General features: G+C 41.8%; 2 protein-coding genes across 3 annotated transcripts in view; both read left to right on the forward strand.

The window, feature by feature from the left end:
• Window positions 1–913: 913 nt before the first annotated feature.
• LOC105024022 (long-chain fatty acid transport protein 6) lies at window positions 914–12,197 on the forward strand. 2 transcript variants are annotated; one of them, XM_013140225.4, is made up of 11 exons: window positions 914–1,477; window positions 2,229–2,432; window positions 3,250–3,408; window positions 4,161–4,285; window positions 4,577–4,771; window positions 4,965–5,055; window positions 5,274–5,472; window positions 8,052–8,149; window positions 8,413–8,543; window positions 8,850–9,014; window positions 11,603–12,197. In XM_013140225.4, the coding sequence occupies exons 1-11, from the start codon at window positions 991–993 to the stop codon at window positions 11,699–11,701; spliced, it is 1,953 nt and encodes a 650-aa protein (XP_012995679.3). In that variant the 5' UTR covers window positions 914–990; the 3' UTR covers window positions 11,702–12,197. The 2 variants fall into 2 exon arrangements, with proteins under 2 accessions (XP_012995679.3, XP_028973026.2); XM_029117193.2 differs by lacking the exon at window positions 11,603–12,197 and having other exon boundaries at window positions 915–1,477; window positions 8,850–10,192.
• Window positions 12,198–14,699: 2,502 nt separating this feature from the next.
• The window catches only part of LOC105024021 (fibrillin-2), a 79,664-nt gene continuing 74,865 nt past the window's right edge, over window positions 14,700–19,498 (forward strand). Inside the window, exons 1-5 of the mRNA XM_034289946.1 lie at window positions 14,700–14,884; window positions 15,851–15,933; window positions 17,599–17,697; window positions 17,952–18,047; window positions 19,373–19,468. Coding sequence (XP_034145837.1) covers window positions 14,700–14,884; window positions 15,851–15,933; window positions 17,599–17,697; window positions 17,952–18,047; window positions 19,373–19,468 — 559 coding nt within the window. The remainder of the gene's footprint in view (window positions 14,885–15,850; window positions 15,934–17,598; window positions 17,698–17,951; window positions 18,048–19,372; window positions 19,469–19,498) is intronic.

A 19,498-nucleotide genomic window follows, 5' to 3' on the forward strand; every position in this document is an offset into this window, starting at 1 on the left:
CACTCTTGAAGTTGAATTAAGCCCCAGTTATGCAAATTAACTGTAGAGTGGTAATTAGTTTGAAGTGTGAACACGTGCGATGTCTTTTCCCCCCCATCTCGGTTCCGCTAATAAAGGTAAAGCAAAAAACAGTAGTCTCTACTGCCAAGTTATTTTCACGGTGCCTTTCAGAGCACAAAAGGCAAAATGTCTTGTACCACATCACCGCCATCTGGTGATTCAGGGGAACCTCTGGAACTAGTTTTATCCTACGACTAGTGGATAACAAACCAGTTACTGAAGGTTTAACAAGATTGGATAACGGCTGTGTGGAAAAAAGTAGCGAGACTGAGCTAGCAACCTTTATTACAATCAACCAATTACAATTAACATTTTTTTTTATTCCTAACTAATTTTGAAAATTGTTTGTTTCAGCCTGATGTATCTGGTTAAACAATGGTTAAACAAATTTAAATTCACACATCTAATTAGCCTATCATATAATTATCATTATAATTGTTTGCACCAAATAATGTTTCCCGCTGACACTAATTAAAATACAGTAATTGTTGAAAAAGTCCATATCATGCAATATGTATCAGTTTAAACAAAATCTAACAATTTACTTACTTACTATGGAGATTTTATTAATAATATATAAGCTTTAATACAAATGATCATGCTATAACGACCTAAACTCTCCATAATCTATTTAGGTTCGTTATAGATCATGGTATTGTGAAATAATATAAAAGCAATATGCTAATTATGGAATATTAGTAATAAAAATAACATTATCATTAACCTATCAACAATTATTGTTGGGCAATTGGTACTGTTAAATGAATAACGATTAAGCTACATTTGTATAACGGGGAAAGTGATTTCCTTGGGCATGCGCGGTACGAGGCTACGCGCATCCTAGAGGCATTTGAATCTCAGTGTAAAAGCTATCCGAAAGTTTACAAGCTGACATTCTTTGCAGAACGCACTTACGTCCTTTGCGTAAAAATGATAGCATGGATAGCATGGATGTTTACAACCGTTTGTGCAGGTCTTTTTGCCCTTCTGATATTCCAAAGGATGACGTACCCATTCTTTTGGAAGGATTTGATTTATTACTTAAAGATTCGGAAGGTCGGAAAGGCGATAAAGTCTCGTATGCAGAGAGGAGTAATCACTTACCTCGACTGCTTTGTAAATCAGGCTAACAAGACGCCTGACAAGGCTTTCATAGTGTTTGAGGATCAAACACTTACATACCAGGACGTTGATAAAAGAAGCAACCAATTTGCGAAAGTCTTCAGAACTGAAGGTGGCTTGAAGAAGGGTGATCATGTCGCGCTTCTGATGAGGAATGAACCTGATTTTATTTGTGTGTGGTTCGGACTGAGTAAACTGGGCTGCGAAGTCGCATTACTCAACTTCAATATAAAATCCAAAGCGCTCCTACATTGTTTTGAAAGTTGTGGAGCGGAATCACTCGTCGTAGGCGCAGGTAGTTATTGGATACCTATTGTGGGTAATTTATGTCAATCAAGATAAGATAAAGTAGTCTGCGTGTTTGAATATCTCCTTGCCTTTCCCGACTTCGTACTGATCTGAAACTATGCACGTCTTGCAAAATTTTGTTTTTTCACGTTCACATTTGAAATACATAATTTAATATTCTGCAAGGAAGCTCCTGCATGTGTTTTTTCGTCCTTTCCGTTCCGTATTTCCGCGATCGGTGTGCTGTTGTCATTTAAATTCATTTAGGTTCATAATATTCATAATATGGTCAAGGCATGCTATTGTATTCAAGGTCTTACCGTCATCTCATGAATGTAAATAGGATTCTTATTGAATATTAGGGACAATTTATTTAGGATAAAACCTGCCACTATTGCCAATGGAACCCGCAATAATAGGTCTAAATTTCAGCGCTGCTGTTGAGTTATTTTGTCATTTGACACATGCGCGTGCCCAGACACAGTACAGGTTATTTGACCTATTTTTAAAAAATATCTATTTTTTTTTAAATAATATATAAATTAGCAGAGGACATATCGTGCCTTTACCAATTATACCTAACCATATGTGGCAAAATATTGATAACTTTCCCAGCATTCCCAAATTTTCCTGAAAACCTGGATTTATCTCCAATTGATTCCTTCTTCTGACCACGAATACTGTGTAGAATGTTAGTGAAAGTTACTGACATTTGACAACCGTACCCTGAACATCCCGTGTTCCTGCCCCACACGCAGATTTGGTCGGATCGCTGGCTGAGTTGTTACCCGTCCTGAAGGAAAAGAACATTGAGGTCTGGGTCACAGACGCCAGCTGCCCCTATGACGGAGTCAACACGCTACTGGACAAGGTGGAGCAGGCCTCAGGACTGGCCTTACCTGACTACCCTAGTGTGGACCTCACATCCAACTTCTTGTTCATCTTCACATCAGGAACGACAGGTATTACACAATGTTAATAACGTCGACAGCAACTTCCTGTTCATTTTTACTTTAGTAACATCAGGTAGTACCAACTGCAAGGTCATTAAACTCCATTATCAAATTCGTCCCAAGACAAAGTTTTGACAAAAATTATCCGTATTTCAATGCAAGTGTAGCGTTTGCAGAAGGAATTGAACTAGCCAACAGTCACGGTCAGACAACTCTGACTGCCAGCTATCGTCATACAATCTAAATCCAACAATCTCCTAGTTATTAGTCTGCCAGAACATTTGAACAGAGACCAGGTTAGTGGAAACAGCTAAGGGTACCATAATTCACCCTGGCCCAAAACGCTGTTTTTCTGAACCGACTTGCCCAAGTCAGCATTTCTCCTTACCAGCATGTCATCAGCATGTTCATTAAGCCGGACAGATTTGCCCTTTATTATAGGGTGGCATGACACATGTCCATTAAAACAGCCCTGTCCAACGCAATATGTCACTGAGGAGTTGTTTCCCCAGCCAACCAGGTTCTCAAAGGAGGACTTGTAATTCAGTGTCTGAAACAATCTACTTCATTTTAATGAGAAGGAAATGTGTTCCAGATTAACACCAAGCTTTCTTTTTGCAGCATGTAGTACTAGTGAATTTGTGGTAAATGTATGTAAATGGCTGCCAACGCAACTCTACCAAAGTTTTTTTTTTTTCTCAGTAGTTCAACAAGACCACACCCTGGCGAGAGGGAACCTTTAGTTTTACTGTGGGCTTCTTGAATCTTACCGTAGGGTTCCTAGATTTTGACCGTAGACTTGATGATTTTGCTCTTTGTCTTCCAGGACTTCCTAAGGCTGCCCGGGTGGGACATCTCAAAGCCATTATGTGCATGGCCTTCCTTCAGATGTGTGGAGTCCGATCTGATGACAACGTCTACATCACATTGCCACTGTATCACATGACCTCCTCTCTTCTGGGGGTTGGTGGATGTATACAGCTTGGTGAGGAACTCTTCTACACACAGTGTATATGTATATGTGTATATATGTGGGGGTGTTCAAATAAAAGACTGTAAAATCACAATTTATTCAGATATTAACATAGGAATTGTGTTCCTGTGTATTATGTGATTGTCTCAATGTGATCATTGTACGATTCATTTTTAATGTTACTTTTTCAGTTTACAATGACGGTTTTTATTAACCGGCAGCTTCAGTGTATATTTACACACCAACTAGTGGCTCCCAAATCACTTGCCTCTTCCAGTTCCTATTTTTGGGTTGGTGTTTCCGGCTTTTCAAGTCATGACTTCGGAAAAAAAGTTTCCGTTTTGTCTGGAGGATTCAACAGGTCCCAAGTTACAGTTACAGAACCAAAGAAAATCGGGAGCTACCAAGGTTGAAGTTTACAATATTTTCCTGGATCTTTCCCAATGGGATTGGTTAGGCCAGTTACCAGCTAGCATGATGGCTTTCCCACAGTGTAACTCGAGCACAGAGGGAGATGACATGGAAGTGGAGGAATTTAAAGGAAGTTGCACAATTCCTGGATGTGCACATACAGTAATGATCTTGATGATGAGGTTAGGAGCGGGAACACATGGTCGCAGCACAGGCGTCTGTATTGTCGTAGGCATTTCAACAATGCGTAAACACTGTTTGACAGCTACTCGTGCCGGCCATCTGCCCGTGAGGGAAAACAACTGTGTGACTTTTGGTGAAACGCTAACAAGTTGTTATTTTGATGTTTCCAGGGGCGACATGTGTGCTGAAGAAGAAGTTCTCCGCCAGTCAATTCTGGAAGGACTGCGTGAAGTACAATGTGACAGCATTTCAATACGTGGGGGAGCTCTGCCGCTACCTGGTCCACCAACCTGTAGTAAGTCTGTGTTAACATCATCATTCTTGTTCATATTTTTTATTATTATATGTATTTTTTTGGGATACTACAATGTCCTATTACATTAGAAGAGTGTGTGAAGTGTGCAAACAGTATAATATATGATTTATCGATGTCCGATTATATTTATTACTAGTTAATTCTCACAGATAGCACTGTGCAAACATTCCTTGTGTTACTATTTTCTGTATTATGATCAACATACCACTGGTAGTCTAAACCTGTCACTGGCCAAGGATGTGACCGTTAGTCTTACAACATTCTCCACAGGTCCCCGAGGAGAGGGCCCACCATGTGCGAGTGGCAGCGGGCAGTGGTCTGAGGGCAGATGTCTGGCGGGAGTTCATCAGGCGCTTCGGGAAGATCAACATCCGGGAGGCCTACGGTTTAACCGAGGCCAGTGTTGGCTTTGTCAACTACACGGATGAAATAGGACCCATCGGACGAGCAGGCTATTTCAACAAGGTCAGGCAAAGTGCACATGGGCTTTCGTAGCAATACTGTGTGTGAAGTTCACACTGGTCAGGCCACTGACGACAGCAATGACAGGCCTGCAGTGCAAGACTCTTACGGTGACCTTGAATGAAAGATTAGGTCAGAGATGCTCCCGTCCATTGACACATTCTCCGTCTGTACTCTTTTGTCTCGTGTCGTGCAGCTGAATGCGTCCTTTGAGTTCTTGCGATGTGATCCCCAAACTTATGAGCCAGTGCGGACGGCTTCAGGACGTTGCGTCAGAGCAAACAAAGGTAAACAAACATTTTATAGAAGTGGCTCTGAGGAACTATTCAAATACGTCCTCACGGTATTCCACGTTAGACCAACTAGGTTTGAACCAACGTTTTTTTCTTTGTCTAATAAAGCCTAGGGACACGCTCAGAGAGCTGGGTTTTTGGACTTCAGGTGTTGTGAGTCACCATGTCCATTATACTTGTGTGTGTTTCGGTGTCTTTGTTTGTGTCTTCAGGAGAGACTGGTATCCTGGTGGCCGCGGTGTCACAGAACAGCCCTTTCCTGGGGTACGCTGGGAATAAGATTCAGTCAGAGAAGAAGCTCCTCAGAGATGTGTTCAAGGAGGGAGATGTGTACTTCAACACAGGAGACCTCATGCTCCAGGACCACAGAGACTTTGTCTACTTCCGTGACCGTGTCGGAGATACCTTCAGGTAAAGAACGTGATACGAAGAACAGCATTCCTGATTTAAGGGATGTGTCACTGCTTTTTAGAACTGGGTTCCAATTGTTTCGGTGTTAATATTTAGTTCTGTTTACTGTATGTTATGGTTTCTGGGGGTTCCTCTTTTAGGGATATTCCTTTCATTCCACTGAGCCTGATTTTGAAAGGATTTAGAAGACAACTAAATGCTGTTTGAATACCGATGATTCAGTAGGACTTGAGGTATAAACAGCAGATTTGTGAAACCAATAATGTGGAGAGAGGACACATTTTGACATAACATCAGAAATTTCACATTTGGGAGTCAGCAAAACTGACTTGTCTATCAGTAGCTGTTCAATAGTAGCTGTCAATTAACTTGGCCCACCTAGCAGTAATAATGCAAAGTTTTAGATCATTTGCTTGAACAACGATCTATCTAGCCTGGGTACCTGGCCACTTTACAGGACATTCATTGCCACGCCACAATGACTAGTTACCTAAAGCAGAGTTTGGATGGTAACCTATAAGACTCAGTAATATCACAACCTATCAATCTATACGGCACCACCAGTGTTTTTTTGTTTTTTTTTAATCAGACTAAGTTTGGGTTCCCCGCTGAGCTCAGTCTTTCACACGATCGGCAGAGGCTCGTCCATCTCTGTTGAGTCTCTCCATTCAGGCGTTAAGTCTGGTGGCAGATTGCCCCGTCATTCATTACAATGGCCGCCTCTGTCCGTGGCTGTCCTACCGGGTCCCTCAGCAGAAGGACAGCCTCTCTGTCCGTGCCTGTCCTGCCGGGTCCCTCAGCAGAAGGACAGCCTCTCTGTCCGTGCCTGTCCTGCCGGGTCCCTCAGCAGAAGGACAGCCTCTCTGTCCGTGCCTGTCCTGCCGGGTCCCTCAGCAGAAGGACAGCCTCTCTGTCCGTGCCTGTCCTGCCGGGTCCCTCAGCAGAAGGACAGCCTCTCTGTCTGTGCCTGTCCTGCCGGGTCCCTCAGCAGAAGGACAGCCTCTCATCCCAACTCTCCAGACTTGGGATCAAGTGCCATTTAAAATCAGTCTAGATAACAAACTCAGACTTTATACGACCAATGAAATGTATATAATAACTTTAGTGCCAACTCTGTCCATCTGGCAAATGCTTTTGAAGTATTTGAAAGATACCAAATGGTATTTGAAGCCAGGTCGACTACTTCAGTGTAACTCATTGGGATTTTGACACAAGACCTGCTTGAGCCTAATCCAATTTGGCAGGGGCAGAACAGAGCAGTGGCCAAAGGAGAGACACCTTGACCTCCCTCCCCCCAGCTACCACCACAATCTTTTCATAAAACCCAGCTGGTTGACGCATAGCACTCTAGATCTGATGAGGAAGAATGCCTTTCAACTAGAGATTGGTTCAAATGTTATGTGAAATCACATACTTGAAGCATTTCTAAAGGGGATTGTTTTATTTGACAGAGACGGTAAGGGATGTTGGAGGTGAGAGCTTTTGGTGAAAGAACATTGGTCATTGCTCTTCTGATAATGCAACACTAGTCCCTGATCCCCCATTGCTCATAGAATTTCTTGTTTTTAGTAGATATATATATATTTTATTTAATTTTTTTTGAGCAATTTTGCAGATGTTGTTCCGAGTGTATGGATGTAGTTAGTTAAAAAAAAGTAACTGTAGTATAATGCAACAAAGTCCAGAGTACAATCACAAATGTAGAAATATCATGGAAAAATACAAAAACGTTGTAAACTGTTGCCAAATTGGATCTGACCTAGAGGTTTCATGTGTATTGGTTTCCATGACGAGGAGACCATAGGAAAGCTTTTTAGGGACCCTATTAGCTGGTTAAAAGCTTCACTTGTGTTTCAAGGAGCAGAACACCATTGTTTGTCTCCCCGGTTTCAGTGTTTTGGCAGTTTGAGTACTCCCCGAGTGCACCAACATGACTCAGGACTAGGCTATGGTCCACGCAACCGCTCTGTTGAGACCTGAAGTCTTATGGGAGTGCATTTTTGTTTTTTTCACCGTGTTTGTGTCGCACCATCTCTTCCCTCACAATTGCAAAGTGTTTGCCTGGCAAGAGTATGCGGAGAATTGGGACATTATGCAGTTCGGTGTAATTGCTTTCTTGCAGTGTGACTGCAGTCAAGTGGGTTGAACAGATGCATGGGTAAACTCCATAAATTCTGACACTGTAACATTTTCTCAGATATGTTGTACTAAAGGGGTAGTTCGCCCAAAGACTTATTCCATACACTGAGAGTTATCAAATCACGCTTTGTGTTGATTTCGGTTTTGTATTACCCTTCAAGTTGTTGCCATCTAGTGTTTAACATTAGAAGTGCTGAATGGACATCAATACTATGACTTTGTTCTTGGCCAGTTACTCTAGTGCTGCTTGCTATATGAGCCGCCATACTTTCCCCAGTCATTTCTTTCGGATCCCCTCTAGCTACTCACGTATGCAGTAGCTACTCCCCCTGGTGTCCACACATCACCTGCCTGTTAATGTTCTGTATTAAGACAGGACTAGCGACATGGACAGTGGGGGTTCATATAGTAGTAGGATGCTTTGTATTTTCTCCCCCCAGGTGGAAAGGAGAGAATGTGTCCACCACAGAGGTTTCTGAGATCATTGGAAGTCTGCATTTTCTGAAGGAGGTGAATGTCTATGGGGTTTCTGTGCCGGGTTAGTATTAAGTCCTTGCAAACGCACAGCGCCTGTCATACTGTGTCCTTACTTAAGTCATTATAATAGCTTATAACAAGTATTGTGTTCTACGTCAATAGGAATGTACATATGACATTTATAGATACCAGCCTATCAGTAATGCATCATACGTACAGCTTATAAGTAAACTGTACATATCAACGATGAAAGTCTGACAAGCTGGTGAGAAACACGCAGGGTGTGTGGGTGTGTGTAAATGTGTCCTTCCTGTTTGTATTCAGGTTATGAAGGCCGGGCAGGAATGGCAGCCGTTGTGTTGAAGCCAGGCTATAGCCTGGATGGGGAAAAGCTCTGCAGCCATTTGGTCCAGAGCCTGCCTGCCTATTCATGGCCCTGGTTTCTAAGGATCCAGGTAGGACCGTCCTTGAGAGCACACGCGTGTCCACGAAAGTGGAAATGTGTGTTACAGTATGTACTTTACGGTGGTACTGGAATGTTCTCCCATCTATAGATAATTCGGTTAACTTTTTTTAAAATTTTCTTTTGCGGAAACTGCACTTCATGCATTTAGTACATTATTTATTTTGAACAAGAAGGGATTCAAAAATAAATATCACAAAATAACTAGATCCCTTCAACTCCAACATTAGTAAATAGCGGAGTGTTTTGAATTGAGACGACCCCCCCCCCCCCCCCCCCCCCCCCCCGTCTCCAACAGACATCCATAGACGTTACAGAGACCTTCAAGCAGCAGAAGGGGAAGTTGGTGCAGGAAGGTTTCAGCCCTGAGGCGGTTCATGAACCTCTGTACTTCCTGGACCAATCCCAGAGAGACTACATCCCTCTTACTCCATCTCTGCATAATGACATCATCTCTGGAAAGGTCCGCCTTTAGATTGATGTAGAACGGGTTGGGGTCGGTTGCATTTCAATTGCGGTCAATAAGTTTTCTTTTTGTTAAGGAATTGACCTCATTGCCCTGAAACACTTTGGTGGTGTATTCTGCAGGGCTACAGTGTAAACGTAAAAGGTACGGGTTTATTATGACAGTAGCCTATTCTTTCCTGGAAATTCCCCAGAAAGCCCCACAGACTGAGTGCTATGCATCAGATTTACGGACCAGGTTTTAATAATATGATAGCAACCAGCAGTTAGCACATGTATTTATGTAGACAGAGTCTTCACAGCCACCTACTATGACTTATATACTGGCAAATGCATTAAGAAAATGAACTGTCTTCAAGCTAAAATTAACAGAAAAGTTAGGCAACATCTATTTTTATCTACTGTAAATTTAATTTAAATTCATTTTCATGTTCATTTGATGTGTTGTGTACTAACATGTTGTTTAGTAACAAAAAAGTTACTGTCATTTATGACCTTAAGTGAAGTGACTGTTTCCTGTCCAGGTGACAACTCTGCGAAAAAATCTGGCCTATAATTGTATCCCTTATTGGATGGAAAAATAACCAGGGAATTATCATAAATACTGATAATGGGGGAAGAAAGTCTATCTATGAAAGACCTGAAAGAATTTTTTGAAGACTGACCACAATGGCTTAGATATTTATAAATGCCATAGGGGGAAGATCTTTACCAGGAAACCTTTACTTTACCATTCCACTATTTTATTGCATTGATGCTTGTTTCTTTAACAGCAGACCTTTCAAACTGTAGTAGCTGTAACTGAAGCTAACATTAATGCTATGTGACATTATCATTTCAGGGCATATTGTGTATGGAGGCAAGTAATTCTACACACCCCCCTGGACAGTGTTCAGGTTTTGCCTGAAAATGTACCTTAAGAGATTTGATTTTCCAAAAGATCTGCATAACCCAACCCAGATTTACAAATCAAAAGAACATAATATAATTTTTGTCTGAATAACTCCAGTTGTAGCTAGGGTTGCACGGTATTGGAAATAACTGACATCGCAATATTTTGTTTTTCTGAGATATAAATTGCGATATGAAGAAACAGAGGATGTATTCAGAAAGAGCTTTGGCTATCAACCCGACAGTATCCTTCATTCTTCCCCAGCCCCATCCTCTATGATTAAAATGTATGAAACTTATGAAAATGTTTATATTTCAGAATAGGTTGCTAGGTAATATGTAATAGAATAGCAACAGTAGTAAAATATAATGCGCAATTGGGCAAAATGCAGTCTGTAGCCAAAGCACTGCAATCTGGTCCACTTGTTCAGGTGCAGCCTTCACCATGTTTGCGACATTGTCTGTTGTTATACAGACTAGACGACTCTCATCTAGGCCCCAGTCAGCTAAAGCTTCTCTCATCCCTGTTGCGACGTTCTCACTTGCATGATCCTCTGGGAAAAATCCAGTTTGCAAACAGCGACTTTTCAGGAGGAAGTCCTCATTATAAAGTGTACGGTCAGACTTATGTAGGGCTCTGTTGTCCAGCTGGACCACAAGTCTGTTGTTGCTGTATAATACTCCACTTGTGACAGCTCTGTTTCAACTTGTTTTGCATTTCTTGTACAGCTCTGGGATGGCAACTTGAGAAAAATAGTTGCATGATGGCATTACATACCGCTTGTCAAGCAAATGTCATGTAAATAAGTAATGTCGCAGGCAGGGACTGTGTAGTTTATTGGGATACAATAAAAATATTAAGAGGAAAGGTGATTAGAAATGAAGGAAAATTTCCCTCAGTTATGAAAACCTAATACTGGGGTGAAGAAGATATTTTTGTGGGACGATTGCACACATTCAAATGCACTATAATGGATTTCCTGGTGTGTTCCTGAATGCTCCAGTCTTTGTCCTGCTTAAAATATCAGACAGCATTTTAATGTTGCTATCTGTCCATGCTTTGCAACCAGATTTACTGAGCTCTCACAATTTCAACAAACACTCATTTTTTACATAGATCCATTGTTTAACTCCCAAATGTTTCTAATGTTATCTCTGGGGGGTGAAAACATGCATTACTATACTACATTTTATGTATACTGGAAACCAGTAAAACATTTGCTTTAATCAGAAAATGTTTCAGGGATCGGTAGTAAGATCATTCTAATGTAATCTCTTTAGATGTAATTCAAAGGCAATAAATTAAGCTTTGGCCATGGGGTGTTAAGTTTCCCCAGTGACTGTACAGTATATATCACATTTTTAAAAAGACTACATAACATTGTGCCTCATTCACCAACCGTTCTTAAGGAATACCTTCATATAACACACTTACACAGTTTCCACCAAGATTTTCACAAATGTTTCCTTATTTGCTTATTTGTAATCTATGCACACTCGAGAACACACTTAGGCGCATTTGACTGCATGTTTGTGGCAAATAATTAGTTATTGTGTTTAGTTCAATTGTACAGTTTTATAATATATAAGATTGAAATTACAATAATATGTAATTTATAATATTTTTTAATAATAATTAACATTATTCTTCTGTGTTTGGCAGGTTTGAGATCAAAAATGTTTTTACTTCCTCAGATTCCTCAGTTTTTACACCCATCTCTGGATACAGCGTTCCATGAACCAGTAATAGCATCCCATGAATCTCTTTTGTTGTTATTTTATAAGCACTACTGATGCTACTGAATATGACAGCTCGTTTGCTGGTCACTTCCTGCAGCAGTACCTCCACTTCAGAACTACGAAGTTTTTCCAGTGCACCACAGTCTTTAGATTTTGGTTTGGGCATTCTTGACCTCTCTCAACCTTTGAATTTCTGTGTGCACACGGCCCTGCAGTCTCATGCCCTTGTATGGGGATTGGCAGAGTATTTACCTATGCTAATTAGGAACAACTGGCATGCACTTTCAATTTTAGAAGGACAATGGGATTCATCATTATAAAAACATAGGTGCCAACAATTCTGCGGTTTAAGAACACATCATGAATCTGACATACACATTTCTAAGGACCTTTCTCAAGAATAAATTTAAGGAAAAACCTAGAAAGGTATTGGTGAATGAGGCACATTACAGTCGTTTTATTGTAAGAAGTTAGTTTAGAGTATAGATTTTGTGAATATATTTGATGCTGTATACAGTTTGTATATTAATAAACATTACAATAAGCTTAATTGGTTTTGTGCTTAATGTTAAATATTAAAAGCACACCGTTTACTCCATGAAGCTCCAGAGCTTCCTCGTTATTTCAGCTAGTAGGTATCTGACTGTGTCATTCAATTCTGTACTATTGTCATCCATTTAGTAGTATGTTGCACCCTGCAATTATTAGTGTTAACGAAAAATGCATTTCAAATTGTTAAACTGAATTAATACATTTTTATAAATTTGTGCTGCTTGGGATACCAAAAGGGATCAAGTGAGTTAAGGTTAGGTGCTTGATTCAGTGAGGTTAAGGTGAGGGTTGGGAGAAGGCAAACATTTTGATATTGGGTCATCATCCTGTTTGTAACTTTTTTTACCCTGTGTTACTCCCTTCCCCATTTCAAAATTAAATCATTGGCATCAATCACACCAAGCCTTTTGGCTTTAAAAGATGGTAAGGTCACTCCCACAATTACAAGCATACATGGGACCTACTAATATTGCAGAAAGTCCTAAAGCATGTCTCGAGTATTAACCTTCAAGTAAATTTGAGAAAAATGCCAGAAATGTTTGATTGGTATGAGAATGGAGGAACATACTGTATAACCTTCCATGAATCAGACTGTGCCTAAACCTTTCCCCAGGAAATTCATTAAGTAGAATCTAGTTTCCTATCTCCCCATTTCGTGTTATTTCAACAATTTAATTCTGACATTACCTCACGCTAACTAACTAGCTAGCTAGGCACAGCACAGTAATGTCATTCTTAACTGTCTTCATAGGATTTCAGGTGTCTCACAGAGTTACACGTTATGGCTATCGCATCAGTTATTTTAGTTTTGTATACTGCTGTCATTTTCCTCCCCACCTTGTCATTGTCCTCGAATCCAAACGTTACGACTTTCAGGGCCGATCCAGATGCCATTTTATAGCTAGTTCTCTATCACGTCCGAATTGACGACCGAACGGTGAGAGCTTGACGCTAGACCTATTCCGTTTGTGGGACATTGAGAAAAGTCAAATTAGAGTTGAGTATTGTTGAGTTGTCCCCCCCATCCTTAACCACAGGATGCCTATTAAGAACATGGAACACTAGGCCTGGAAGCTTGAGGCAGCGCAAACAGACAGGCATGAGAGACGAAGCAAGGAAGTCTCTCGAGTCGTACAGCTCAAGTTATGTCACACGTTACAGGAATCAAGTCGCAGTCGAGTTGCAAATGTTTTCTGTTTTTACCAGGTTAAGTCTGCAAAATATGCGACTTGAGTGTCGTACACGACTCTGTCATGTGTCTCGAGTCCTCAACTCTAACACTTATTTATAAAATAACTAACGCTACCTTCCTCTATGCACTGCTCGATTGCCACCACTAAGAGGCACTAAAACATCATTTTCTGTCCGTTCAATATTTGAAAATGGACCAGTGAACGTGACTCATACAATGTTAGTGACACGCATATTACCAACGTATCTTAATTATAGTTCAAGAACATGTAAGATGCACAACTGTCATTCATTTAGGCTAACAAATACATAAAATAATTATTTAGCATGAATCTATGGCCCGAAGCACTCTAATGCACTGGATGTTAACGCCATTGTTACTCAGGAAATTCCAGAGTATAGTGCTTTAATTTCAGATGCCAGAGGGGGACCAAACCACCTGCATGAAAGATTGGTAAATTACAGATTGCGCGATGAGCATGCAAGAACTCATCATGGCAGACCGCCGCTCCATGACAATTTGCCCACTAACCTAACAAACAATACAATGTATATTTAAATGGAGAAAACACAGCACGTAATAAACCTAATGACTTGAACAAATTATGTTTGCAAGTAGGCTAATTATTTATAAACTGTAGGCTAAATTGTAATGACAACATCATTTTCAATGCTGCAAATAAGTCATTAACAAGCTTAGACAGAAGTGAAAATCAGAATAGGCATGTCATTTTCAGCCAGCGAATAAACCGTTGCTACATGGGCAGACTATACCGCACAGAGGAAAATTAATATTTAGATAGGTATAGCTAGCAATGCTCAAGTGTGATTGTCAAATGAATAACGTTGTGTTTTACTTTTCACATGTCCAGTCAAACTTGTGTCCATGGATGGATACGGTGACAGCTGCCAACTGAATACAAGAATGTAAACAGCGCGTGCCCCGTATTCTCAAGGGACCACTCAAGTCGCAAAAGTGGGCTACGTCTCTTGGGCTTCGGGGGGGCGTAACGCAACACACCTTCAGTTGGAAGTGTTTCTTCAACTTTCCTTCAAACCTATCTGTGGGCGCTTCTCTGATCTGTCTTTCCTGATAGGAAATTACTGGACTGGCGTTATTAATCTCGAGAAGCGAACATTTTTCGTCCTTTTACCTTTGTTTTTTATATTTTGTATTTATTTCGATCACCTTATTTCATGTATTTGTGGTTAATTTATAGGCTGAAGTGGGAAATGTGTAGATATTTGTGAGAGATTAAATCCTGCGCATTAAATTTACATAGGAAAATTAGACAAAAGTTAGTTTAGAATGTGGACCAAGAGGCTTTTTCCGTACTTGATTGGACTGGTGGCGTTGGCGGATTTTCTTGTGGTAAAAGTAGTAGGACAAGAGCCTTCAACGCCCAGGGGGAAATCGCTTATCAAGGTGGATGGAGATGAAACGCCTGCCTCAAATCGAGTGAGGCGAAGAGGAAAGCAAGAATCCCTGCGAGGGTAAGAATTAAAGATTTGAAAGAAATTATCACTGTTCTTTATGAACCCAATTCTGCTAATCTCTTAGTAATTCACAATCACCTTTCATTAGTTAAATCTGAAAGTAGAAAATGCCTACCCACACATTTTCTTATTCATGACATTGTTAAAAAGAATGTACAGATGAACATAACATGTCTAGTGTTAGATTTAGAATTTTACTATTTTCATCTGATATTAATATGCAATATACTGAAGGTTTGATTGTTAACATGCAGTGTTTTAGACCTTAGCATTTTCTATGTTGACCTAAAATATGATACATTTTTTATCTATGTCCTAATAGTAGATTTTGCAAACCTGATTAAATGCTATCTCAAAAACACTTTCTAATTAAAAGTGAGATTTGTTTCCTAGTTGAGTTACCCAGTTAATATATACTGTTGTATAGGTCTGGAATAGACATGCATATGCCAACAGGTGACACATTGAAGGAAAAACCCACATAATGTGTCTCAGTAAAGTGTTGGGCCACAAGCCGCCAGAACAGCTTTAATGTGAATTGACTGATTCTACGAGTCTCTGCACCTCTACTGGAGGGATGTAACACCATTCTCCCACAAGATATTCAGTCATACATATGTACACTCACTCACACACACATACACACATATATATGTATGATAACACACACAAAATGCCCTCTTCCTTATTATTATATATATATGTATGTTACAACCAGACAATGCCCTCTTCTATAACCCTATATAACATATATATTTTGCACAAACAAAATGCCCTCATCTCTATTACCATTTAAATATAATATATATTTTACACACACACACAATGCCCTCTTCTCTATTGCTACATGCCCCAATTGTGAAATTGACTCCTGAATCCTTAACTCCTTAATTTCCCTCTGGGACGGTTCATAATTGAGGGTGGTTAATTCATTCCAACAGTGTCCTCTTTATATGTCCGCAGGCCCAATGTTTGTGGATCCCGTTTACACTCCTACTGCTGCCCTGGCTGGAAGACTCTGCCAGGGGGCAACCAGTGTGTTGTGCGTAAGTAGTGCAACAGATGCTGCCAGTAGTAATGTCTCTGATTCCAGCATAGAGGTGGATAGATGACACCACACAAATGTAACGCCTTTTCAGGGGGTCGCATTGATCTCACCAGTTCTTACACTTAAAGAGACTTGTGCCTCTTGGGTAAAATACGTATACAATACATGTATTTATGTCTAACAAAAGCCTCTGGTCTAATACCGTAGGCCTTTCTGGGGACCCAGAGCCCTCTAACAATTTCAGTGTAACCCTGAACTGTAGCTCAGGAGACCTGGTTTCAGGTGTGCTTGGTCTGGAATACATCTCGTACGTGAAACAGCTGGCGGTCCCCAGGAGGGGATTGAGAACCACTTTGACTCTGTCTTCAAGAAAAGCTTGCTGTTGGAGCAATAACAATCAGTGCTTTATTGGTGTGTCGTTAAGCCCTAAAAGCAGGCTTTGGCCACACTTGTCCGGGAGGGACGAAAAAAACCTGTTTTCCATCTTCTCCTTCTAATCAGAAACAAATTCAGACCTGAGACACCAGGCGAGTGTGGTTAAGTAGCAAGTAGAAACAAGCCCACCGGGACCATAGGTGTCTAATCTTGCCCTAAAACCATGCAGGGTGCCTGTAAAGTTACCAAAGCATTATTGGAGAATTGTTTTCACTATGCTAGTAAGTAACCTTAGGTTCACACTGCTTCCAATGCGTGGGCTATAACATCGGAGACCCATTCACTCTCAATGAAGGGTAGCGATTTGGGCGGGGGGGTCTGATTGGAGATGCGAGTGCTTGGTGGAAAGTGAAATTGGTCCTTGGAAAGGTGAGAAACCACACTGGAAGTTTTGATTTAGCAACCGCGTGACACGGCATGACAACCTGAATGTGATTGGTTGGCCATCTGCTGGCAGGAGTGCTATACCGGCCTATATTAATTGACGTCAGTAATGTCAACCTTTTTTCCAGGTATCTTGTGAACGTCATTTTGATATTTGCTCGTAAATATGACCGGCGTATCATGTGTTATGAGCAGAGGGCGATGTTGGATTCAGTGGAGTGGACCTTCTGACTCATGCTAACTTCAGATAGTCTGAACTCCAGATAGTCTGTTGACTCTGGAGAAGGTCCAGACGGTATTATCAGAGTTTAGGTTATCCTATTATTGCCTTATCAACTTCAGTCATCAGGTTCAGTTATGTTTCGCTCTAGTTGTGTTGTCTATTTTGGTTTAATTCCTTGGAGGACATAATGTTATTTATCAGTGCTAGGGTAACGTGGGACTTTCAAACTCAAGGCGTGGGGGCCACTGCTTCTTTTGCGACCGTAAAATGATTATTTATGAAGGCCATTGCATTTTAAGTGACTTACCACAGACCAACTACGCGGGCACGACAACTGAAATAACAGATGCAACTAACCTAACCACTACCCGAGTACGTTAAGAAACCTCTTGTTCAGCCCCTTGATTCAGCTCAATGTTTGTGATACTAATGCGTTGGATAATGTGTAAGTCCCAGACGTAGCCTACAGTTTTTCTCATTGTAGTCAACTGCTTGCATGTTTAGCACATGCTCATATTCGGGTCCACTTGCTGTGCTGATTTATTAACCTTCCGTTCTCAAATTAGGTCTTACGGACAAAGTTTGTTTGCGCTAACCTCTCGTGTCCACGTCGTCTCCCAGCCATATGCCGGAACAGCTGTGGAGATGGATTTTGCTCACGTCCCAACATGTGCACGTGTCCCAGCGGCCAGATTGCACCAACCTGTGGGACCAAGACCAGTAAGTGCTTCTCCATGTACATCCATGTAGCTTCCCTGTTCCTCAGTTATAATACAGCGCGGTGGAAACCTCTGTCAGGGGTTTGTCTGGCGTACTGGGCATTTTGATTTAATGTAAACACAGAAGGCAAAGAATCCCACGTCGACAGTGACGACAACAGTAGCAAGCCTTCCGTCAGGTTGACTCTCATGGCTGTCATCTACCCCTCACGGGCTTGCGTTGACCGGCACCCTCTGCTCTTGTTACTCCCGCAGCCCAGCAGTGTGACACCCGCTGTATGAACGGCGGCCACTGTGTCCAGGACCACTGCCAGTGTCTGAAGGGATACTCTGGCTCGTACTGTGGACAGCGTGAGTGTCACCTTCTAAATCACTGAAACCGTTTCCTGGGCTACAGTAACACCCACTGCATTTTGACCCGCACTGCGTGCCCCTAGAGTACTCCAGTGTGTGTATTTCACCAGCATTCCCCCCCAAGCATAGCTGTGGCGGGCCTTAGCTGTGGTATGTTGGCCTTATACCATAAAACCTGATTTTGCCTTATTACTGTTAGAAACTGGTTTTATCACAACAATAAAATCAGCTTGCAGGGCGTGAACCAGCCAGTTTATTATTACTTATTTGCTTTAGAGTAGAAAGGGTAAATACATTTTTGCTCTGCCATAAAGCAAAGCCCTGTAAACCGGGCACAACAAGGGTTTCACCAGGGTGTAACTTGGGCATTTCGTCACCACAAAGGTTCCAGCGCCATGCAGGGTGACCTAAAGGTTTTGAGGGGCCAACATGACCGCCCTCTGACCCCGAAGCAGCGGCCCTCACCTGGAAGGCTTGTAATCCCTGCCAGGGCCCACCACAGAGCAGTCAGAAGCACTTTGCTGCTTGAGTGGGATGGAAGGAGAAGAGGAGGGATAGAGTGATGGAATTGGCTAGATAGAGAGACTTAAGGGGAGAGGGACTGCAAAGGCAGCCGAGGGCCTGTTGACATAGCCAAGCGCTCCTGGGCCGGTGCTAGAAACGTTTGAGGAGATGGTGGGAGAAAATGCATAGAATGTGCGGGTAATATTTGGTTTACCCCTTCAAAGGGAGCCACAGAAGGCCAGTTTGGGTAGAGGGGGGCGGGGCTGGTGGCGGCCCTTGTAATGTGTTCCGTTGCTCGGGCTGTGTTGAAACTACTAGCATAGTGCTGGAGTAAATGAAGGAAGCAGGGGAAATGTGCCGCGAGCAGTTTGACAGCTTGAAGACTTCTCTCTCCGCCTCCTGCCTCAGGCTTTCTGGCTTATTTTCTGGCTGACTGAGATTTGGATAGCATCAGAAATACCATTGAATGTAATGGGGATTCTAGCCATTATGCTGCTTAGCCTTCACTGCCATTAGACAATTAGGAAAATACCCACGTCCCCCAAATCCGCTTCTGCGAAGTGCCAACATAATAAGTGCGGCGTCTGTTTCAAAGAAGAGAACAGGGAGACAATTGGAAACCGGTGGAATCCGAGCCACTTGTGTAATCACAGCTTGACAAAGAGCATGGAAAAATAAAGCCTTCAGATGTGTAGTCTTGTGTGGAGAGTGTGTGTGTGTGTGTGTGTGTGTGTGTGTGTCTGTTTTAGCTGTCAGCGAATATAATGTGCAAGGTGTGTGTGCCTATCTAACCGTGAGTTCCTGTGCCTCTCTGTCAGCTGTCTGTGATGGTAAGTGCCAAAATGGTGGACGCTGCATTGGACCCGACCGCTGTGCCTGTATCTACGGCTTCACCGGGCCCCTGTGTGAACGAGGTACGGGCCAAAGCCTATGGAAACTCTGCG

The sequence above is a fragment of the Esox lucius genome, chromosome 23 (assembly GCF_011004845.1).
Source record: "Esox lucius isolate fEsoLuc1 chromosome 23, fEsoLuc1.pri, whole genome shotgun sequence".
Classification (NCBI taxonomy): domain Eukaryota; kingdom Metazoa; phylum Chordata; class Actinopteri; order Esociformes; family Esocidae; genus Esox; species Esox lucius.